The sequence below is a fragment of the Cotesia typhae genome, unplaced genomic scaffold (assembly GCF_013202065.1).
Source record: "Cotesia typhae breed Kobodo isofemale line unplaced genomic scaffold, CoteBio_Ctyphae contig_20, whole genome shotgun sequence".
In the NCBI taxonomy this organism is placed as follows: Eukaryota; Metazoa; Arthropoda; class Insecta; order Hymenoptera; family Braconidae; genus Cotesia; species Cotesia typhae.
The window spans coordinates 732,130-758,346 of NW_027423725.1; the positions used below are offsets into that span (position 1 = coordinate 732,130).

General features: G+C 30.1%; 1 protein-coding gene across 1 annotated transcript in view; it reads left to right on the forward strand.

Annotated features, from left to right (window-relative positions):
* The window catches only part of Dip-lambda (Dpr-interacting protein lambda), a 135,762-nt gene that overhangs the window by 27,879 nt on the left and 81,666 nt on the right, over positions 1-26,217 (forward strand). The window contains exon 3 of the mRNA XM_074259430.1: positions 24,296-24,386. Coding sequence (XP_074115531.1) covers positions 24,369-24,386 — 18 coding nt within the window. The 5' untranslated portion in view covers positions 24,296-24,368. The remainder of the gene's footprint in view (positions 1-24,295; positions 24,387-26,217) is intronic.

Sequence of the window (26,217 nt, forward strand, 5' to 3'; positions counted from 1 at the left end):
AACTCTATTAAAGTTAATATTAACAAATCGTTTTGAATTTCCAAATTTTTACCGCTAACTTTTCATTCTCCGGGATCAAAGCAACGCCCTCTAGAGTTTTCATCAATTTTTTCAATGATATCAGCATAACTTTTGATTTTGGTTCAATTTTTCCAGTAAAATTTTTTTTTTGAAGCTAGATTTCAATAATTGCTTAAAATTTGGATAATTTGACATGTAAATTTTGATTTTTTTTATTCAAACCCAAATTTTTCAATTAGCTTGATATTTTCCATCAATTTTTCCGATAATATGAGCATAATATTTGCCTCCAGTCAAATTTTTCCTCCAAAATTCTTTTATTTTGAATCTTAAACCAAGGAATTAATTAAAACTCAGAGGTTTTGAATCATAACTTTTGATTCAAGCATAAAGTATCCCATAGTGCACTAATATGTACACAGAAAAAAAAATTAACTTGAATCAAGTAAATAATTTCGAAGAACTTGATTTTCTTGATTTGAGTAGAGAAATTCTTAAACTAAAAAATTTTTCTTGATTTAAGTGAACTTTTTTTTTCTGTGTAAAATTTTTACTATTTTACAATTCTAATTCTTTTGAATGGAAAAAATAAAAAATATTTTTTTGGGTAAAAATTCATTTGATGTCGACATGTTAACACTTTTTATATAAAAAAAAAATGTCAAAGCATTCCATTAATTATCCAGTCCACGAGTAATGAGTAACTAGTCAAATCCTTTGATCAACCTGCATTTAAGTAAATTTTTCTCTTGATTCAATCTAATTTTTTTTTTTGTGTATATAATTATAACTTATAACCAGAACATTTCTAATGATTAACGACTTATCAATAAACCAAAAGAATGAGGAGTCAAAAATTGGAGAACGAAATAGCTTATTAGCGTGATTCGAGTCCGGTTGTCATGGGCTGATGGCGCATCAATGAATCCTCGCCTAGGTAATTAACGCAACGGCATCGAGTGCAAGTTACGATCTATTGGAACTACCACTGGGGGGATTCCAGATGCGAGAGGCGGAGGGCGGTAGATGTGTGTGCTGGATAAAGGGGAAGTATATCCGCCCTGACCATTGCCTAATCGATATCCGATCACTCGAGCAATACGTCAAGTACATCCCGCGTTGGTTGGTCATCCTCTATAACTTGCGACCGCGTGAGCCACGCCGTTGAGGTTCACAACGAGGAATATGAAGGGGATTCAAAGCTGCATCACCATATCCATATCTATACCAATCTACAATGCAATAATTTGGATGAGAGGAGGAGATGGAGGCCCAGATCCAGGATCCCGGTATGGCACTAGAGAGAATCGAAGGGCCGATCAAGTGGCCAAGGATCCAATTCTACCTCGTGCAGGGACTACCATAACCCAGAGCCGAATGTATACACACTCCATATCCTCTTCTCCCGGCTCTATCCTCATAATCAATGGACCAAATCCGAGGGGGTGTGATGTGCCCTTGGTACATAGACGGTTTTCCCTCCACTACTGGACGTCTATGCCATCTACTGCTGGCGATCCATGCTCAATAATTAAGTTTTCCATTAATCGTCGTGCCAGCTGCGCTCACATGCTAATTAATAATGTACGTCACATTCCGGACAGCCATGTCACTATCTAAACACACCGATGCTCCTTTTTTTGGTTAATGGGACTATTTTTGGGCAGCTGCCAGGTCTCCAAAGTTCCGGGATGGTTTTTGATCTTCATACACTGAAAAAAGGATTTTTACTCCCTAGTAAAAATGAAATCGAGTTTTTGGACAGTAAATAGCCAGTTCAACGAGACTTTAACAACAACTGTACACAGAAAAAAAAAATTTCTTGAACCAAGAAAATTATAAGGAAGACTGAAGTTATTTTGAAGCAAGAAAAAATTTTTTTGGCTTAAAAAAATTTAACTTCGTTCAAAAAATTTTAATTTCATTCAAGAAATTTTCAGTCTTCCTTAAAATTTTTTTGATTTAAGAAAATTTATGCTTGACTCAAGATTTTTTTTCTTTCTGTGTAGTAGTCAATATTCGATAAATTAAAATAAAAAACCCATAAAAATTTCTAAAATTAAAAAATAAACAGTATATGAGGTATTAATCGTTGAAATTTTGAAAACTAAAAAAAAAATTGTTATTCACAAAAATTAATTTGACTCTTGTAAATCAGCTGTTAGTAACCTGCCCGTGATTTGGCAACGCTATATTTCGGTTGTTTACATTTTCATTTAAATGTAGGTTACTTAAAAAATTTTCTGTGATTTTATAATTTTAATTTTTCTATAAATTCCACAGCAATCTACATATTTTATTGCAAAAAATAAAACCTGAATATTTCGAAAAACTTATTTTAATTTTTTTTTTTACCCCATCTAATCGGTAGTTAATACCATAATTGAGAAAGTTTATTAGATAAAAATTAAGTTTATGCATAATCTAATATTTTTTATTTAACATTAATCGCGAAAGGACCTTTAAGAAATTTATGTAAAAACTAAAAAAATTGCAATAAAATTAAAGAGTTATCAAAATAAAAAATTCTCTTAAAAACAACCACCAGGTTTAATTTTACATAACAGAATCCAATATTACCCTGAAAAAAAAAAAAAAAAAAAAAAAAAAAAAAAAAAAAAAAAAAAAGATGTATATTAACTAAACTGAAGTATCCACAAACATTCGGATGAGTTAATGCTCTATCGGATAGTTCTGCATAGTTAATAACCCAATTTCGTCAAGTACTTATTTACGATATAACTTCCCTACTTTACATAAATTAAATTAATATCCCATCCATACGCGAATAATAACAATATTTATTTAATTATCCGCAAATTGTATTATTAAATTCCTAGGAGATTAATCGAAAGTCGGGTAAATAAAGCTTCAAAATTCCCCAAAGTTTAAATTTCTAAAATTATTAATGTCGAATAGATATTTTCAAAGTAATACTTACACAAAAAAAATAATTTACTTGAATTGAGAAAATAAATTTAAAGAATTTCGTTTTCTTTATTTGAATAGAAAAAAATTCTTAAACTAAAAAATTTTTCTTTGAATCAAAAATTCTTCAAAATTATTTTAGTTTATATTTTTAATTTTTGAAAAAATCATATCAAAATTTTTTATCAAAAATATTTTTTCAATTCAAAAGCTTCTTTAGAAAAAATCACTGAATTATCTATATCATTGTCTAATCATTGTCTAGCGCAACATTGAATAATTTATAAAGAAAAAATGTTTCATTTGTTCTTCATCGATTGAATTCTCTAAAAGACTAGAAGACAATTGAAATTTATCAATAACATTAATTCACTTCATAAAGTTGTCAGACTTTGAAAGGTCGTCCCTTTTATTACTGTTCAGTTGGTATGGATTTCATTGGTTGTCACTTTAACAGATCTGGTTAGAACTTTTTTGCTCACATACGAGTGTGCATAAACGCAATATAAAAGGAGTTGAACAGCAGAATAGAATATGAGAATATTTGTATGAAGCTTGCGGTAATGTAGCAAAATGAGACAGCCCGGCATTTAAAGTAAACCGGATTCATTTCGTTTTATTTTTTGCGGTACAGATAATATATAAATACGAGTAACAGCGATATAAGAATGGCAGGCTGTCGGCAATTTTCGTGGACAATTGTGGTCGTCCGGTGGTATATGTCCGAGGATTTTTTCCAAATATATGTGGAATACTTTGCTTTTGTGAAGAGAGTTTACGGCTGACAACATGACGAGGAAGAGGTTGAAAGGTAAATAGAATGTTAACGTCCCACGTCGACGTCATTTAAAACAGTTTTATGGACAATTTGATGTAACAGTTTTGTTGATTATTTTATATTTTATAAACTTTCTTCTAAGTTGTTATAAATGTGGGTTGATCAAAGGATTTAATTAGTTACTCATTACTCGTGGACTGGATAATTAATGGAATGCTTTGATATTTTTTTTATATAAAAAGTGTTAACATGTTGACATCAAATGAATTTTTACACAAAAAAATATTTTTTATTTTTTCCATTCAAAAGAATTAGAATTCTAAAATAGTAAAAATTTTACACAGAAAAAAAAGTTCACTTAAACCAAGAAAAATTTTTTAGTTTAAGAATTTCTCTACTCAAATCAAGAAAATCAAGTTCTTCGAAATTATTTACTTGATTCAAGTTAATTTTTTTTTCTGTGTACATATTAGTGCACTATGGGATGCTTTATGCTTAAATCAAAAGTTATGATTCAAAACCTCTGAGTTTTAATTAATTCCTTGGTTTAAGATTCAAAATAAAAGAATTTTGGAGGAAAAATTTAACTGGAGGCAAATATTATGCTCATATTATTGGAAAAATTGATGGAAAATATCAAGCTAAATGAAAAATTTGGGTTTGAATAAAAAAAATCAAAATTTACAAGTCAAATTATCCAAATTTTAAGCAATTATTAAAATTTAGCTTCAAAAAAAAAATTTTACTGGAAAAATTGAACTAAAAGCAAAAGTTATGCTCATATCATTGAAAAAATTGATGAAAACTCTAGAGGGCGTTGCTTTAATCCCGAAGAATGAAAAGTTAGCGGTAAAATTTTGTCATACGTAAATTGATCAACATAAAGTTTTAATATTCTTATAATCACATCAAACGTCGGAAGAAAAAAAATAATTATCTACTGAAGCCTACAAAAATAAATTTAAGAAATAATTTTAATAATAAGTTTGTTAAAAATAATTTACAAGAAATTTAATTTATTTATAGCCGAAAAAAATTAATTATAATTAAACAAAGCAATATCAAGCTACAATTTTAATTCCACAACTTCCCATAAGGCAGATGAAGAGATTAAAAAATAAATTGAATTAAAAAATTTATCCATACAAAAATAAACTTTAAAAATCCGCAATTGATTTTTATCTCAATTTCTTGGTGAATCTATAAAATTTTAATAAAAAAAAAGGGTTGGAAACGATCAATTCAAAACTCAAAATATTTCTAGCGGTTTATTAGCTTGAAGGAAAAGTATTTTAACTAAAAATAAAAATCTTAAAATAATTTAGTGACCACGAGCGCTTCCATCAATCCAAACACGGTATAAAATAACAAACCCTGCTGTATTTGTCCTTTAGCAGCGCCCCTGTTTGCCTCGCTTTATCATGCTTTTAACAAAAAACCCGGAAAAAAATAGCTATAACAGAAGAGACATTATGATGTTGATGTAACAGAAAAGAAGGTTGATGTGCGGAAGCAGACGCGGCGATGCTCCGATAGATATTTAAGTATATAAGTACACACTTAGCTATATATCTATAGATTCATAAATCCAGATAGATATACATCCCATTGAGGATGAAGTGAAACGGGAGCAGTTGTGTTTGCCGAACTAAGTGACACTAATTGAAAGTTCAATGCTGGGATATCGATTACCTAGAAACAGGAACCACTGCGTTCTGAGGATTCAATCTCCCGCTATTTTGTCGTGGTAATTAGACCCTGACGCATTCCGGCCCATTACTGATCGAGGAAAACACTTTTCCATGGCGCCTACCCAGAAATAGTTCCAATAATTTCACGTTATTTAACATCCCAAGGCCGGGTTTTATGACAGAAATTAATTACAAAGTGTATCTGAGTTGGTATTTGTCTACAACGTCATTTAGAAGGAAACAATCTTTTAACCACAGAGCCTACTCTTTATTCTCGGCGTATCTTTGGGAGGAAAGCCCAGACGTAAGTAGCTCGGCTTAAAAGGCTTAAGCAGGACAATACCGGAGACTCGCTAGTTGAATTCATAAGCGGCGAGCAGCCATTTTGTACTGAAATTATACGACCTATTGAGATTCCCGTGTCTACAATGTTACACATATAGTTTTCTCGAGAAAAGCTTATGTAGCAGGGAGACTGGGAATTCCCGAGACGCTACAGAACGGAAGAGACTATTATTTGCCCCGGGCAAATATAAATTGTTACTCGAGTATTTACGATAAGATTAAGGCTAATTGCTGCTTTAGTATTTACCTTTTTATGGATTTAATTCGCTCGGGGCTTTATCTTGGTTTTGGATTCTGAAAGGTCAAGATTTTGGTCTGGAAGACATTAATAAGACTGGAGTCTGTAATTTACTTGCCATCAGCGTTTGTAATGGAAAAATTGTAGTAAATGAATTAAAAACTTGGTTATTGACATGAAAATTTCTACCATGTAAAAAAAGTATTTTAACATAATAGTAAATCATTCAGAAAAAAAAAAAAAAAAAGCAAATTGTAGCTCCAAGTGTCTAGTTTTCAGATGTGACCATGAAAATTTTTTATCAGGTTCGGGTCTGGAGAAATCCTAAGAAAACTACAAAAAAAAAATTTTCCAAATTTTTTCTCGTCTTAAAAAAAATCTACGGGCTTCAAAAAATTTTTTTCCATTGTTTCGCTAAAACGTTTTTTTAGAAAATTTAATGCCCTTCAATTTGACGTAATCAAAAAGCCTGTACGATGATTTGCCGCGGAGTTATCATCAGTCAAAACAAAAAAGTACTTTTTCACTTTGACAATCAATAACTCTGGAAATAATGATCGTATAGGAAATCGAAGGACGGTTTTGAAAACTACACTATATTCTCTATAAGATACCGTGAATAGCTTTTGTCAAAAAAATTTTTTTTTTAATTGAAAACTTTAACTAAAAAAACGACAAAAATTCGCATAATTAAGGATATTTGGATAACTTGGTATAACTTTGGATAAAATGGATGAACAAAGGATATCGTCAGTAATTTTTCAACCTCCAAGTGTCCTCTAAAATCCCTGAAAAATTCAAAGCCCTGCGATTTTTTTTTCATAGTGCCCCGAAGCTTCAAATTCTTTGTTTTTGCAAAAATCACCGTTATGAGCAATTTTTCGACTTTTATTCATTACTTTGATGAAAAAAAAATTTTTTTCTCAACAATCTTTATTTTTTCAATCAAAGAGATTAATTTTCCAAAAAATTTAAAAAAAAAAAAAAATTTCAATTTTTTTTTTTTTTTTTTCAAAATCACTAATTTGAACTAACAATCACATCTTTATGTATTAAAAGTTGGGTAAATACGTTTTACTTTGAAATCTGTTCAACTACTGGGTACTTTACCTTATCAGCCAAGAACTTTAGGATTATCAAAGTGTTTGACTTTTCCAGAAAAATAATTTCTCCGAACCCAAAAAGTTTTTCGGTGTTGCTCCATAAAACCTGTTTCAGTCGAACGGAATTCAATTTATCAAATCGAATCAAGCTGTAGCTAATCACTCGACAATAGTCAGCTAAGAAAACCGTAAAAATCTTAAATTGGTTATCGAGCGATAACTCCGTCTCTATTTATCCCGAATTGTTCATCCTTCTTGAGCTCTGTTGTGTGCGTTGGTGGGGATTTTTCCAAGTTTTTCCACTCACTCGGCATCCTCGTTTTTTCCATTTACTTATAAAACTACACATTACATCGGACTTACACTTACACCCGAAGAGCCGCTTTGTCTTAGACTGTATGCAGGGTAACAAAACGTGCTCGGTACCCGTTGACGTTGAAAGATGAAGCTGCTATCCTTGTTGTCGATGGGCTCCAAACTAAACCATCCTACCATTCTTCTGTATATAACGCCGCTCTGGCAACATGATATAGCACCATTGGAAATTTACTGATAGATCCAATTTACAGGATGCCCATCCTACCGGCAAAAGACAATTTTTAAACTACCCCCACTCGCCAAATAAAATCCACAAGCTGTACCATTTAATTTTGCTCCTTTCTTCGCCTTTTCGCGACCTTCTTTTGTTATTTTTTCTATGACAAATAAATTGATGAATCGCTCTTTAATATTTTTTCCCTTACACCAACTGGAAAATGTCACATTTTAATATAACCACTGTTATTTTTGAATTTTTTAAGGAATTTTTCCTTTTTTCAGATATTATCTTTAGCAATTCACCTCGGGAAAGATTCTGTTTTTTGATTTTAAAATTAATGTGATTTTTTTCTTAAAATGTCATTGAAAAAAATTGAACCAATAATTTTTTTTTTTAATATTTACAAGTATTTTTGAATTAAATTTATGACCAATTGGTTAAAGATCTAAGAAAAAAATTGATTTTTGAGAAAAAATTTTTTTTTCATTGAAGAAATGAATAAAAATCGAAAAAAATCAAAACCGTCCTTCGATTTCCTATACGATCATTATTTCCAGAGTTATTGATTGTCAAAGTGAAAAAGTACTTTTTTGTTTTGACTGACGATAACTCCGCGGTAAATCATCGTACAGGCTTTTTGATTACGTCAAATTGAAGGGCATTAAATTTTCTAAAAAAACTTTTCAGCGAAACAATGGAAAAAAATTTTTTGAAGCCCGTAGATTTTTTTTAAGACGAGAAAAAATTTGAAAAAAATTTTTTTTTTGTAGTTTTTTTTAGGATTTCTCCAGACCCGAACCTGATCAAAAATTTTCATGATCATATCTCAAAACTAGACACTTGGAGCTACAATTTCCTTTTCTTTTTTTTGCTGTACGATCATTTTCTTCGCAGTTACAGCTCGTTAAAAATCCCTCAATTTTTGTGACTAGGGTATTTATGTTTACTGTCTAAATAAAATTACTAAAATTCCATGTTTGAACCTACAAATAGTTCTCCAGCGTCCCACGAGTGGCGCTAGTGTGATTGTCTTAATCTAAAAAGTTATCAATTAATTTAAAATTTTGAATTTTGTCAGTGACGCGCTTTTTGGTGACCCTAATCATTACAAACTAATATAATTCCCCTTGTTAATAATAATTACTCAAAACAAGAGAAGAGATTAGCAACGATACAAGCGAAAGCAGGGTTCTGGTCCTGCGTAGAGGATTTAATGCTACATTGCCAAGGCAATTAACTCCAAGCTCCAAACGCGGATAGGAGAACCAACCGTGTTTGTCTCTCTCTGCTCCACGGAGGACGCGTTACCGTAGATCTCAGTCGGTACAGCAGTGACGTAGGTTGGTATCCGTGTACTCATCTGTAGACTTTATCTCTCTTCATCTACGGTCGTCTCTGTTTGGTGTCCATGTAATAATGTATCTCGTGTGCCTGTATATTATATAACAACACCCACAATAAAGCAAATCTGAGGAAGCAACGTCCCCTAGTTGTACTTAAGGGATCACAATATCCGTTCATCTGACTTATTTGGTCTATTTAATGTTTCCTGTGTGTGATATATAGCCGATGATTAAATCTGTCACGTCAACCTAATATTCACATACGAGAAGATATAGCCGAGCCGGTCGCTAATATTTCTTCGGATTTAATTAAAATATTTTCGTGTTAATATAAAAAGAAAAATAAAGCCGGAAAATTTGTGACTTATTAAAATTATTATTAAATTTTTTATTAGAAATTTATTTTTTCCAGACATTTTTCTTTTTTTTACACTTGAACTTATTATATACTTCTTTTTAGTTTTTAATGAATTATAGTGAAAAACCTGAGCTAGCTATTTGAGATCTCAAAAAAATTTTAAAAGAGACAAAACGAGTCTGTAAAAAAAAAAATCTTCGTAAATAATAAATTTTCCAGCGAGTTATCGTGTTTCCAAGTTTCCAAAATTTTTTTTCTTGACGGAACCAAGTTTTTTAATTTATTCAACCATTTTTGCTCCTTTAGGACTAAACAAACTCCCGAAAATACTCGAATCAATGTTGATTTTCATTATTAAAAGACCAGAAAAATTTTTTTTTTGGTACATTTTCTAAAGTCTCGCAATTAAATATTCAGTTAAAATTGCAGTATTTCTTCCAGCAGCAATACATCGGACTTTATCTCCAAAATTAAGACACCGCTCAGAATATACTAGTTTGATCGTAAACCTGATGAATAATAGAATAATCTGAAAGTATCCTTCTCGGAATCACGAATTACATGCCTCCGAAAACCGTAATCTAAACTAATCCTCAATCTTGTAGTATCTACAGTGTATTGCACCCAAGATACAAAATCTCTCTCTTAATCTTCAAGTAACTTATTTTACAATTCCAACAATGCAACAGATTAAACTTGTTTAAAAATAAAACAAATATAAAGTTCGTGGATTTTCTCTGGCACGCGAGTGAAATGTACAATCAAGGGGGGGGGGGGGATAAATATCGATTGTAGAATTTATGTGATGATTAGCATTATTGGAGCAGCATCTTTTATATTCGATCTTGGGAATGGGGAGCATTTGGCCGAGGATTAGTTGGTTGAGTAAGCCGTTGGATTGCCTCGAGTACCAGTGATCATCGGCTTAACAACATAAATCCTGTTGTCGTAGTCAATCTTCCACTTAACCGTCTCCTTAAAAACCCCCTACTTAACCCGTAATTAAATTAAGAGCAAAAATCTCCTAGCTTACAAGACAAGCGACCACCAAGGGACTTACAATACGCTTGCTTTACTTCTTTAACAAGGTTATCAGATATGAAGAAGCTTTAAGAAATTTCGAATTGGGTAAATACAATTAAAAAAAATAGATAATGGCCACTTGGAAAAAATTAATCTAAAAAAAAAAAATAATTTGGCACACGGAAAAAACAAGATGACACTGAATATCATCCCAGATTATAATGAGTATAATCCCATATTATAATGAATATAATCTGGGATTATAATGAGTATAATCCCAGATTATAATTAGTATAATCCAGATACCACCCAGTATAATCTGGATTATACTAGCTAATATCTAAAAATTTTTTTCACCACAGATATCACAGTGAGTATAATCTGGGATGATATCCAGTGTCATCTTGTTCTTTCTGTGAAGCTGAAATGAGAGTAGATTTCACATCTAAATTTATTGCACGCCTTATAACGTAAAGCGTTTACAAAAATTATTATTTGTATCTATCATCGAGGATCTTATCGATAAAAAAAATTTTCTTTCGAAATAAAAGAATTTTCCATTAAAATTGTCAATTTTCTTCTCCGTGCCTTAATCCACAGAGGAATCTCCAACAATGTCAAGTATCCAAGCCCACAATTCCATACCAGATGATGACGATGAGGTAGCCAAGCTGTTTGAAATGATCTCTATGAATGTCTGGCAGGCGCATAAATGTCTGGTGGTTCAACATAAACGTCAAATTAAGCGTCATTCTGCGCATTCTGGATGCCTTGATCTCCACAAAATTCGTCTCAATGTTTCTTGGGTTGCTTCTTGGACCTCAGTTTTTCCCTGAAAAATCCGTGCATCCCAATACCCGGGATTCTGACGCGCTCATCTAATCCTGGAGCTCGGAGGGAGTGTATTGTTGGTGAATTGTCATTTCCGAAGCGTAATTCATGCATATGTATATGATCCATGACACGAGAGAGATTCGGTTGTATTCTGATGGGTTGGCTTGCCAGTTGACCATTAACTCACGTTCTCTATTTGTCTCCCCCTTTTCTCCCAGGACAGTGTAGGGATGATATCATATCACATTTGGGGTCAAATGGGACAGCATGACATTGACTTAATCGGTGAGAATAATTTTCTTTGTTTATGCGATCTCCCTGTTTATCATCATCATCATCATCATCATTATCATAGCCATCAACCATCATTGTCATAATGACAATTTTCCCAGCTGTAATCGGATTATCTCAGTCGGAAACTGAGCTTTTTATCATTGATAATTGAATTCTGTGCTGTCATTCGTTCCAATAACTTTGCAGTGATCCATTTTTGAAAAAAACAATCGGAAATTTCTGCATCGAACCATTAAGGAAAATTTTTGCACGCCTCAAGCGCTCAAGTGATTATCATAACTTTTGATTTAAGCATAAAGCATCCCAAAGTACACTAATGTGTACTCAAAAAAATTAATTAGAATCAAATAAATAATTTTGAAAAATTTCATTTTCTTAATTTGAGCAGAAAAATTCTTAAACTAATCAATATTTCCAAAAATATGAGCATAACTTTTTCTTCCAATCAAATTTTTCCTACAAAATTCTTTAAATTTATTTTTGAAGTGCATAGTAGATAATTATTTTCTTTGTTCCAAAATTAGATGCACGATTAAAAAAAATCAAAAATAGAATTAATTATTAGCGAAAAATGACACGGACGTTTCAGATTTATCAAACTTTTTGGCGACTATTGTTCTCTTTTTGAAGATGTAATAGCTAGTATTGTCCTTGGGACAATCAATAGCTAATAGGTAAAAACGATTGCACCCTTGGTTAGCCTAACGCAACTTAGGAATGTGTTAAATGGGGCGTTTGATTTAGCAAATGCCACAGATGGACAGACAATTTACCTCGTAGGTATATGCTTCCACTCAAAGTTGATTTGTGAAATAGACACCCCAACTGATCCAGGTCAATTCCACCACAAGCAGATGTGCTGCTCGGGTATTACCATCAGTATCTTTCTCTAGCCTCGTCTTCATTACTTCTATTTTCTCTCTCTCTCTACTCATTTCGGAGGAAACTTCTCCAGAAGTTCCCGTGTTTGTTCCCAAGGACTAAAACCTCTTATACAACTCGATCCACCAGAGTAACTCTTGATAGGGAAGTCAAATTCAAACCATTTTGATCGTTATTTAGCATACTGACAAACTAATATCCATTTTTGGTTCAGCGTGGCTCTCGTAAGTCAACTGGACACTTATTACTATTTATAATGTAATTTTTCAAGTTTTCTTTCCGCGTGTTAACGCCCAGCCCCGCGATCCGGGGGTAGTTCGTCATAAAATTCACGCTTAGATCAATTCTGTATTCCATCTAGAAGACTTTACTAAATTTGAAGTCTATAGAAGCTATAGCTCCGAAATAAATGACTAAAAAGTTTGTTACTAAATCAGTTTATTACTTCGTCATAAACTCTTCTATCAGTGGACGTTAAAACCTTTAATTCCTCAAAAACTAACTGGATAAACATAAATAGCTTAGTAAAATCAGAATTTAATACTCAAAACAATAAAATAGGTAATTCATAGCCAACAATAAGAAGATATTGAGTAAGGAAATGCGGAGGAAAGTTAGTCTTTGCTTAACGTTGAAAGCTGAAAGTGCCAAGGGAAATAATTCAGCTATATAACGACATCCACCGAGCTATTGCCAGTACGATTCCATTGTGCTTTTATATCTATATAGAGGGAGTAAAGTATATAGCTAAGCACAAGGAGGCGTACTGATGGGCCCCCAGCTGGGCTTGCAGTAAACATTCTCGTACGGTACTAGCACCAACACGGCTCTGGTATACCACTTCAGAATTCGAATGTTGGAACAGACGTAGGACGTACACGTACGTAGAACGAATTAGTAAAGGGTATAAATGGAAATAAGACGACAACTACAACAGCAAGGACCATAGAATAGGAACAGGCAGCACCGTTCTGTTCCTTCTCCCTTAACTTGGCCCTGCAGTTCTCTATCACACAGCTAGTGTAGAATTTAAGTCCGATAAATGGGGTGGAAACGCAACCGGCTCGATCAAGTTGTATTCAATTATCCCTCCCTTCCTGTTTGAATACTCTCATAGTTTAAGATTCCTCTCATTTATGCTACTTCCCTGCGAGCTTCCCTTTTCTGACTGTATCAAATGTCCTGATTGCTTCCATCCTTGATCCTACGGCTGAGTGTTCTTCACCAATTAATCTTGTTATCCAAAGAGAACGCTCTTAGTCATCGATACACTTTTTTAAAAAAAATTAATTGGATTCTTCGATTGGTTTCGTTTCTCATTCTTTTTTGCTTTAAGGAGTCTAATATTGGAGTTTCCGATTATAAATAGTAATTTTCATGATCATGATGACAAATAGATCGATAGTTAACAGAAAAAAATTATAATTTTTCATATTTTTTAATAGAAAAATTTTTTGAAATTTTTACCATGAAAAAATTTGTATTTTTTTTTTTTTTAATGAAAAAATCATCCCAGATTATACTCAGTGATATTTGTGGTGAAAAAAATTTCAGATAGTAACTAGAAAAATCTAGATTATACTGCGTGATATCTGGATTATAATAATTATAATCTGGATTACACTCATTATAATCCGGGATTATACTCATTATAATCTGTGATTATACTCATTATAATCTGGGATTATACTAGCTACTATCTTAAATTTTTTTTCACTCATTATAATCTGGGATGATATTCAGTGTCATCTTGTTTTTTCATTTTAATATCTAAAATTTTTGTAAAAAAAATAGAAATTTTCGCTGTGCTAATGTTGAAATTTTTCGTGTATTTGTATATTAATTTCTAGAATTTTTTTTAATTTAAAACAGAAAAAATTCCTTTGTAAACATGGAAAAAATTCTAACACAGAAAAAATTTCTCAACATAGTAAAAATTGTTGTGTCACTTGGTAAAAATTTAACTAGATACATGTAACTAGAATCTACAAACTTCTAAATTTTTTTATTTATTAAATAGCAAATTTATAATTATTAAAATTTTTTATCTACAGAAATTTTTGCTATGTTTACGGTGGAAAAATACTTGATTAAAAAATTAGGAAAATTTTTATGTTGAAACAGGAAAAATCACAGGATTTTTTCGATAGTTAATTTTTGTGTTAACATAGTAGAAATTTGAATACTAACACGGGAATTTTTTAAATGCTGCACAGTAAAAAAATCTTACAATCCATAAAAAAACTTCCGATGTTATAACAGTAAAATTTTCTGACTATAAAAATTTTTTCCATGTAAAATATATTAAAAATTTACATTAGTTTTCATTCCTTCGTAAAAAAAACTGAAACTTAAATTTAATTGGTATTGTCACCTATTAAAAGTTGCGCTTTGGAAATAGAAACTATCGAAAGAATGTGAGCTAATAAAAAGCAGAGTAAATGAAGTTATTCAGAGTGAGACATGGTATTGAATTGTACTTTAACAAGTCGTGTCGACTCGGGTAGCAAACTTTGAGAATTTACAGTACAACTGCGAACCACTGGCCTTAAAGAAGTCTCGTTATTATTAGAGATATATCCGGCGGAGTATATACACCGGGAGGCGAAAGCCAACTTCCCAGAACCCTCCCTGGGTTATAGTCGGCGTATTAGTCAACACCAGGCCGTTGGCGTCTCCCTTTCTCCTATCACCAGCTCTTTTCACTCACTCTCGTCTATGTATATGTATGTATACAGCGAATTCTATATTTCAGAAGTATATAGCTCGGCGTACATGTGTACAGGGAACAAGTCTCTCAACAGTTTGGTCTCTGGCCATCTGAAACTAAAACTTACTTTGGCCACCGAATTCCCAACGTTTATTTGCGACCTACGTGAAAGTCATTTCGACCGTAAATGCATCAACTATCGTTTGTTTTTAATAGTTTCTGATAGAAGTTATTATATTTAACTTAACATATTTTTTATAATTATTCCTCTATAAATTAATGACTCACTCATTTGTACTGCAAAAATTTCAGGCTTAAGGAGATCCAAGTATCCTCTTAATGTAAAGAATGTCAAAAAAAAAAGAAATATTTTTGTTATGCATTTTAAAATTAATTAATGATATTTTTGAAAAAATTTTTAAAAAATTTACTCATTAAATAATTATTAATAATTTACCAATTAATCTCCTTAAATCAAAAGATTAAAATAAATCAGCCTATTGGTTGAAGAAAATCACACTAGCGCCGCTCGCGGGACGCCTTGGAACTATTTTTTAGCACCGAATGTAAATTTTGACCCAAAAAACTTCCGAGTAAAAAGTTTTAACACAAAAATAGATTTTTAGAGATTACTAATTAAAATTCCGGCTGAAATATTGAAAAAAAAAATACAATACATTTTTTTAGAAAATTAAATCATCCATTTAAAGAGCCTTTGTCAATTTTTCCGTTTTTTTTTAACCAATTAGTTAAAAAAAATATTAATTCAATTTTATTGAAATATTAAAAATGTATCAAACTAAAAAAAACATTGTTTATATTTTTAAATTTCTAAATACGCATTTCGTAATTTTTTTTTTATTCAATAAAAAATTTATTACACAAATTTTTCGCGATAAAATATGTATATAAAAATAATCAATTTTTTTATCTGTAATTGTATTAAAGTTAATTGCCTCGCGGGCAACATAAAAATTTTCCAATAAACGTTCCTCCATTTCAATAATGCTCCAAATATAATTATTTTTCAATTTGGAATCAACGTAGGAGTCATCGCAGAAAAGACCCGTAATTAATTAAAAATTCTCTAGCAGATAAAATTGCACCACCCGGGAATTTATTAAAAAATAAAGGGAGTTTATGCCGGGCGTAAAAAATATATCGATGAATAAAAATTCACTTGAAACAATATTTATGAACTGGCTGGTGGTTTTTCCAGCAACACCTATTATATCTATACCTATATTATGAGCGCACTCTACATTTTTCCATCACTTGGAAATTCACCGAATGGTATCGATATTCGTATGAGAAAAATACGATTGCTGAGAAAATGAATGTAATTTGCATCGAAATCGTCTGCTCGGATCCAAATCCACCTCGGCCATAAGGTACATAAAGATAAACTCGCTCCTCCTTTGTTTCTCCCATCACTCCAAGATACACTCGCTTCTCCTTGTCGTTGTCTTTGTTTCTGTTTCCGTTCGTTTTTTTATGCTCCAGCCCGGTAATTTTTCTATTTTTAATTTTTTTCCACGAACTACCGAAGAACTACCGAAGGATCCTCGCGACCACTTGGGAAATTTTCCGAGTTCTTTATTTCGGGGAATGACAGAAAGTTATTTCGATTTGCATTTAGATTTTTTTCTTTTTCTTTTTTTTTTTTTCGGTGCTTTTTTTTTTACTAATTTATTTCCACATGGATCTGGAAAATTTATCAAAAAGAGCAAGGCAATTTTTAAACAAAACAAATAAAAAAAATATATATATTATGTTACTAATTAATGAAGTAAATTGCAAAAAAAAAAAAAAAATTATTGTCAATTATTTTAAACTAGCGACCCGGTCCGCTTCGCTGAGCCTCAGTCAAAATGACTAAAGTTTTTGTTATAATTTTTTATTTTATTATAATGCTCAATTAATTTTTAAGTTCGAACAATAAGTTCAATACAATAATAATTAATCTAGAGCAATAACTAAAATTAATAAAATCATAAGTAATAAATTTGGCATTATTCATCGTCAAATAAAAGATTCCTACCGAATTTCAAGTATGTATTAGAAGTTACAGTGTGGAAATGGAAATTTAACATTCTAACACCCACCCCCGCAATCCTTATTGGGGGTAGGTTGTTGTAAAATCCGCTCTTAGATAATTTCCGTATCACATACAGAAGACTCCACCTAAATTTGCCGTCTGTACAATCTACAATTTGAAAGTTAAAAATTTTCATTGTTAATATCCACCCCCGCAACCCCCTGTGGAGCGAGCTATCGTAAAATTCGTTCATAGATTATTTATATATCTCTTACGGAAAATTTCTACCAAATTTGGGAGCTATAGGAGCTATAGTTTACAAACGGGAATTATTCATTGTTAACGTCCCCGCAATCCTCTTTGAGGGAGGATTTTTTAAAAATTTTTTTACAAACCTTCTCTTAAAAATTCTAAAAACAACAAAAAAAAATTTAGCTCAATCGGTCCAGCCGTTCTCAAGTGATGCGTGGACATACATGCGGCATTTTATTTTTATTTTAGATTGACCGATATTTTTGTAAACAAATTTTACTAAAAATTTTTCTGAATTATTAATTACAAGTTCGTGGGTTCGATTTTTTTTTTTTTAGTCGATAGATTTATTTCGAATAAAAAAAAATAAAAATAAAATTTAATACTTCAATTAATTTTATTTGTTTCTTTTGAACTTAATTAATTTCGTAAAACTATCAAATAAAAATTAATTTTTATAATTTTTTTTTTTAATGTAACAAAAATTTTAACAAAAGTAAAAATAATTTCAAAAAAAATTAATTTTAGCAGGGGAATGATAAACGAAAAATGAAAATTCTTTGTCGCGAAAAACGTATGAATCTTTTACTTACTGAGTAGCGGAATGATAAAAAATTCAGCCAATGTCTAATTAACATGCCTGTACTTGATAAAACTCAGTTATTCAAATTTAATAATTGAATTATCTCATCCATATCACTCGTATTTTTTTTGTTTAAATTTTTTTTTTCTTTTTAAAATTCCCCTTTACGACTAAAAAAAGTGGTTTCTTTTTTCGCCTGGCCTTTTATTTCGTACGAGAACACAGCAGAGCATCGCGAAGTACATACGCAGGATGTACGAGTAATTAGTCTGAAGAATAATCCGAATGCTCGTTAAAAGCCGCGCGAGCTTCGTTGATATCGTCATAAAGATTAAAAAAAGAACAAGAGTATGAAAAATAAATAACAATAATGAAAAAAGGTAAAACCGAAGCAAATGAATGGGGAATAATAAAAGGTAAAAAAGTTTCGATCAATATTTTTAGTCTTACATTCTATGAAATTTCGCCGACTCGGTGGGGTGTTAAATTCTCTATCTCAGACCGTGTGAAAGTTGCAAGGTAAGATGGTTTAAATTCAAAATTTTTACACTATTATCTTATCAAAATTTTTTTAAATCAATTACTTGCTATTTTAACGTAAAAAAATCGTTTTAATAGCTTATGCTGCAGATTTAAATAATTTTTTGTGGTTATTTTTTTATGATTCACTTATCGGAACAAAAGAGGGCGTTTAATTCGTTTGAAAAAAATATTAACCGCGGGAAAATTTAAACGGGCTTTAAAATATATTTTTAAATAAAATAAATTTTTTTTTATTTATTTTTAATAAATTTACTATTAAATTTTTTTTTTAAATTTACTCTTATGTAAATAATACAAAAAAGGACACCATTAGAAAGAAAAATCATCCCTGAACTTATCAAAATTTTTTTAAATCAATTATTTGCTATTTTCACATAAAAAAAGTCGTTTAAATGGCTTATGCTGCGTATTTTTAAAGTTTTTTTTTGTAGAATTAAGCACAACTTTTCAAAAAATCAATTTTTGAACTCAATTTATTTTTTACTCTCCTCATCTGCCTTGTGGAAAGTTGTGGAATTAAAATTGAAGCTTAATATTGTTTTGTTTAATTATAATTAATTTTTTTCGGTTGGCAATTGGATAAATTTAATGTCCTTTGTGCAGCCATATAAAAATAATAGTTTTAAATTGGTTATTTTTTTATGATTCACTTATCGGAACGAAAGAGGGCGTTCAATTCTTAAGAAATATTAACCGCGGGAAAATTTATACGAGCTTTAAAATAAAATTCTAAGTAAAATAAATTTCTTGTAATTTATTTGTAATAAAATTATTTTTTAAATTTAATTTTATAGCTTAAAGTAAGTAATTTTTTTTCTTCCGAAATTTAATGCATAATTAAAAAAAATTACAAAATAGAATTAGTTATTAGTGAAAATTTACTGTCGACACAAACTTTACCAAAAAATCATTAACTCTAATTAAATTCCATATTTACTCTCGAATTTTTTTCTTTCTAGCACGATAAAAATCCACATCACTTGATCAAACGAAAATTCCTTTGACTAATTTGTCTATTTGCTCCCTTTTTATCGACAACAAAATGAATAAATTTTGTGTCAACAAACTTTCCAGTTGCAAACGACAAAGTCCTTTTGAATATAAATTTAAACAATAGAAATTCGCCAAAAAATTCACTATTTAATCTTTTTTCTCCATCTGCAGCGCTTTTTATTTATCTCATCTATACACACACACGTGCATCCTCAATTCCGGCGATTTCGTCCAGCGATAATGGGGGCGTAGAAATAAAATGTCGTCATGAGACGCGTCATAGTCAAACAAGAGAGTCTAGTTCTCGACAGAGATATCGTGTGTAAGAAAAATGCGTTTAGCTTTTGTGTCGTATGGAGGCTTTTATTTCAGACTGTTTCCGATCCCGTGAATGGAGCCGAGAGAAAATTCTCTTTTCAACTGCACTGCTATTTTTATTTCAATTTTTTTTTTTCGCCCCTATCACCTTCTTGCTTTTATTGTCTACTTTTATCAGCTCCTTCTCTCTCGGTGATCTTTCATTCTTCCCATTCATTTCTCCTGATATCTTTATCATTTGCTTTTATTCGCTTGTTATACCCCTTTATTTACGTTTTCCTACACGTTTTCGTACTCAGTATTTGAAATTCTTTTCAAAAATTATTTTTAACATCGTTTTATTAGCTTTATATGTATCTATGAATTTATTTATGCAACGGGATCTTTGAACTCGATTTTCGGGCACTTCAAACCGTCGGATTAAATTACAATTTTGCAAACTTATCAAAAACCGATGACAGTACAATTATTTAATAAGTTTGTCCCATTATCCTGACCAGGATCTTCAGGATTTAAGCTTTTTATATCCGAAGACACTGTAGTGCCCAGCGCCAAGTACTAACAAGTCTACTGAGACATCCATTGCTTAATTCTTGAGACCAACATATGGCTGAGGTTAGGATCAACTAGGGATCTTTCCTACGTTTCACAATTTTAAAAATTATTTTTTGAAAAAGTCAATTCACACTTTGACGGTCAATCGAACTATAAAGTAGAAAATAAATAATTGTTTAAAAAAATTAAAGAATACAGTGATTAACAAAATAATAAATTTTATAGTAAAAAAGTGTGCGGTGCTTGATGTTAATTGTTGTAAATATTTTATTGAAAAATATTAATTTAAGTAGAGTCATTTTTAAAATATTTTAAAAAAGTATCCCTTGCTTTTTTACAATAAAATAAATTTTTTTTATTAATCACTCTATTATTTTAAACTCATAGAAAATTGTTTCTTACTTTTTAATTTTTTAAAAAAATTTTTTTTCTAGTTTTCTTTTTTTAACTACTGTTTGTGTCTTAGTTGTATGTAAGTTGTCTTATTTGTATCTAACGACAAAAAAAAAAAAAAAAAAAAAAAAAAAATTTGTCGTATTATTGAATTTATTCCGACTTAAAAAAATTCTACTCCCGGCAAAATAAATTTCTTTTTTAACGACGCGACTGCCATGTTAATTTCTTAGATTTTCGATGAAATTATCAACACTGATAATTATCATTCTTATCTTAAGAGTAAAAAAACAACAAAAAATAAAATTTTTTTAAAACATTCGACGGCAGACTGCTTTGAGATGAGGAAAATGAAATAGTTAATTTTTTTCTGGCTATTTAGCATAGTTTCAAAGGATTTCAGCAGTAGGCGGCTCGGGAACGGGTAAAAGTACAGACTGTGAACTTTATTAGAGAGATCGTGGAATTGCTGGAAAATTAGTTCTTCCTCTTTGTTTCAAGTGCCTGAAAGCTTGTTGAAACTTCAAAACGAAGAAGTTAACCGAGTTTTCATAAATGGTTATTCTCGTACCTTTTCTGCTTTTCATTATTTTTTTGTGAATAAACGGCTCCACGAATAGTTCAACAGCACTTTCATTCCGCAAATTGTTTTCGAAAATATTTATTGCTTCATATCAGATAGTAAGTGGGATTTTATTCTTAAAATTAATTAATTAATTAAAAGAATTAATTAATTAAAATTAATTCTTATTAATTAAAAAAAATTTTTTTATGTACTCTGATTAATCTAAAATAATTTTATGTAAAAGATATTAATTTACCGAATTAATTAATTTTTATTTAGTAAATTTAGGTTGAATTTTATTTTTATTTTTTCTATTTCGAAACAAATCTACTCAGAAGAAAAGATTCACTTGAGCCAAGAAAATATTTTTCTTCCTAATTATTTTCTTGAGTGAAAAAAAATTTTTTTTTTTAAAGAAATTTCACTTATTCCAACAAAATTAATTTTCTTGCTTTAAGAAATACATATCTTGATCCAAGAAAATTTATTTAAACCAAGAAAATTTTCTTGTTTTGAGAAAATTGAGCCTCTTGCTCCATAAATTTAGTTCTTGATGGAAGTAAATTTTCTTGTCTTCCCATTCAAGAAATTTTAGGACACTTAAATATCATAAAAGTATCCTAAAGTAGTCATAAAAGTGTCCTAAAATTGTCACAAAATTGTTTTAAAATTTTCATAAAAATATTTTTAAATTGTCCTAAAAGTATCCTAAAATTGTCATAAAAGTATTTTAAAATTATCATTAAAGTGTCCTAAAATTGTCATAAAAGTACTTTTTACAATATTTTTTCTGAGTAATTGCGACGATATTTTTCTAAAATCGAAATTTCATTTCGATTTGGTGTAATAAAAATGTCCTAAATTGTGTCACGTTTAGGATGGATCCTAAGCTTACGACAATTTTAGGACAATTTTTTTTTACACGGGATGAATTGATCAGAATTTCTTGAAGAATAATTTATGAATTATCATAAATTCAATGAAATTTTTTTTAAATAAATTTGTTTTAAAGAAAAGGTTAATAGCAAAGCCAAATAGTAGCATAAAACTAGAATGAGTAGTGTGGAGCAGAGTCAAAATGAATGTAGCTGAGCTGAGAAATTTGAGGGTCGCCTGAAGCGTCAGTCATTCGGCAGCGTCGCATTGGATAAGTTTAATATTGCTATCAGAATACAGTGGTTGATAGCCCGGAGGGACACGGCTTGTGGTGACTGAGAATCTCGGGAGCGCAATAGAATCAATGAGATAAAGACAGAGAAGGCTAGACGATAGACGAAACTCCACCGCATTCAACTTCTCTCTTTGTCTTTTATATATCCTCTGACCTACGACCTGCAACTTGCGTCGCTCTCTATATTGTCCTATACTACTCGTTTTAAAGTTGAGCTAAACTCCACATCAAATGTGAGCACGAACATCAACACATATATGTTATGTCGAGTTTATTTATATACACCCTCAGCTGAATTTAATCGGGGTGGGCGAATAGTCTTCGAGTCGAATTCAATCGAATACTATTCGATTCGAAATTCGAGTCTAATATTTCGAACTTTTTACGAAGCTATTTACGTGTCAACTTGCGACTTATATTTTTTCGCTTGTATAACATCATATAGAAGTTAAAATTCCGGATTTATGATGTACATTTTTTTAGAGTAAAAGAAGTTTAGAGATTTTTAGTTTTACTCTGTAAAAATAAGTTTAAAAAATACAATAAGTTTTTAATTCACGTCCGATTTTAGGATAGAAAATTTTTATCAGATTTTTACGTTTTAAGATCCTAGAAAGTCCTTTTGGCTAATCCTGGCTGGGTATCTGGCCCCGTATCAGATAAAAGCACTAATTACTGACAAGACCTGGAAGACAACTGACATTAAGAATTTTTTAGTAATTAATTTACAATAAAAAAAATTTAATAAATTTTTTTATTAATAAATTTTATAAATTTTTTTATTAATAAAATTTTATAAATTTATTTTAATAAAATTTAGTAATTAATTTACTATGAAAAAAATTTAATAAAAAACTTCCGCACGTAAAAATTTAAAAAAATTATAAGCGGGAATTTTTTTTATTGCAGTGAATTTTTAAAAAAAATTTTAACAATTGACAGTTGTTGGCTGCTTTCAGTATCATTTATTGACAGGATAAATGGCAAGATTATAATTTATTTTGTTTTTTTAACTATAGAAAAATTAATATTGTTAAATTTGCATTTTCACATTCTATTCGTCATTAATTTCGTTAATTAAATTCATTTTTACTGATAATTTAATTAATTCACTGATTAGAATAGAACCTTTTTGTGTGGAAAAAAAAATTTTTTAAAAATTCTGAAGGCAGTCATACGGATTAATAAATATAAAAATTTATATTTATTTAATTTTCGACCAATTTATTTAAAAATGACAGTAAATATTCTTTGAAAATCTGCTAGTAAAATTGATCCAAAAATTTTCTTGATTTTGAAACTCTCAATTCCTAAAATCTTATCGTCGATCGGTAACGTAGATTTAAAACATCTTTAGTCGGTAACAAATTTTTTCTTTTTTTCATTCGAGCCCAAATAAAATTAAAAATAATTGCACTGTTTTATATTTAATTAAAACCATTTAGAAAATAAAAATCACAGACCAAAAATAAATCCTCAAAACTTTTGCCGTGGATTTATTCGAGAATCTACCAAACATGATTTACGTTTTACTAAAATATAAAATTTCAATTTTTATGACATTGTTAAGCGATGGATAGTTAAATGCCTCAGGCTAACCGCTTTTATTTAGTACCCACTATTTTTTATTACGCGAGTTTTCATTTTATTTATATTTTTTTCCATTTATATTTAATAACGCCTGGATTTATTGAAAAGGATCAAAAGATTACGAGAGAAATATTTGCTTTCATAAAATTGATTATTAAACCGCAAAAATTTTGAATTAATATCTGATAAAAAATAATTTCTGTTTCAGTTTGAGTTTAATTCGATGTCTTATTTTTCTTCTTATCAAGAATGGATAAAATGGAGGATCAGGGACAGAGAACATGGCGGATCCATTGAAGGTAAGACAATAACAATATTTAATTAAAAATTCTTGAATAAAATTGAGTTTCATGAATTTAATGACTAGATTGAATTAAAGTGAAGCAATTATTGCATTATCGAAACGATATTAATATTTAATGCACCTCTAGAGAATAGCGTACAAGGAACAATGAAGTTGAAGAGCTTATAGTAAGCTCATGCACTTAAACTCATATTTGCAGTTTGGTACACGGTACCGTCAAAGCTCGGTATAAGCTGCTAAGACACTTGTACGGCTGATGATTTGATCAAAGGACACATTAATTTGATGATGCCTAGATTACCGATCGGCTCCTTTGGAGACGTGTAAAGTAATTTAAGGAATGACATTGCTTATCAATTGGCTTGAATACTGGAGAAAATTTATAGGCTGGAGGATTTTTGGGAGTTGAATTCCTCGGGATTGAAATTCACTCCGATGTTATTTTTATTTATGTTATAAAAAAAGTCTTCTTGAAAAGAGTTCTTAATTATTTTCAAATCGAGTAGAAAAAAAAATTATTTTTAATATTTACAATTTTTAATTAACAGCTAAAAATAAGGAAAAATTGAAGACGAATCTTTCGATAAAAAATATAATCGTCGATGAAAAAAGGCTTTTAATTTTTTTTTTGTATCTTCAATACTTGACCCAGAATTTAATTTTTTTTTTAAATTATACATTTCAAAAATTTAATAGAACAAATTTTTAATACATAAAAAATGCATTAAAAAATACATAAAAAATGTTACATCATTATATTTTTTAAATTTATAAATTCCCTTTACAATAATTGATTGGTTAAAAAATTTTTAAAATTACTATAAGTCAGTTAATTTCAATAACATTTAAGTTATTAATTTTAATTAATTTAACGTTAATAATTTATTTTTAACTTTTCACGACGGAATTTAACAGCAAGACTTATAAACAGAGTATTACAGAGAAAAAAAAATGTTCTTGAATCAACTATATATTTTTGAAGAGTTTAATATTCTTGATTTAAGGAGAAAAATTCTTGATTTAAGAAAACTTTTCTTAATTTAAGGAAATTTTACTTGATTCAAGAATTTTCCGTCTTGATTCAAGACAATTTCTCTCTTCAAAATAATGTTCTTGGTTTAAGAATTTTTCTCTTTTTTTCTGTGTATTTATTCAAATTTGCTCCAATGCTCCAGTTAAATTTTTTTAAAGATCTAATGAATAATTCGAAAGTTATTTATTAGAAGAGATAAATTATAAGAAGTAAATTATAGAAAGAGATAAATTATTAGAAATATTTGTTAGTAAATTTAGATTTATAGCTTATTTCACCAAGTAAAAATTTATTTTAGTATCAAAACTCTAAACTCAAATATTTTTCAAGTCAAAATCTTTATTTGAACCTAAAAATAGTTCCAAGGCGTCCCGCGGGTGGCGCTAGTGTGACTTTCTTGCGCGTGTAAGCGCTGCCCGGATATTTTACTCACTCGTTTTAAGTCTCTATTTTTTGCAGTACAAAAGAGTAAAAATTATTAATTCATAGAAAAATAATTTAAAGAAGGTTCGAGTCAAAATTTTTTTTTACTTTCATTCTTCCCAATATTCGTCAAAATTTCCTATCTTAATTAAAAATAATTTGAACAATTTAATTTGTAGAAGTAAATAAATTTTTTTGCCCGGTAATTTCTGTCATTTTTTATTAGACAGTTTTTGAGGCGTGCAATAAGTAACTGAAAGTATTTCCCTTAATATTTTAAGTGTCTGGATAGACATTGCGGTATACGCGTGTCTAACAGGAGAGTGACGTTAGTTTTTTAATTTTTTCCAGTTAGACTGTTGGTACAATA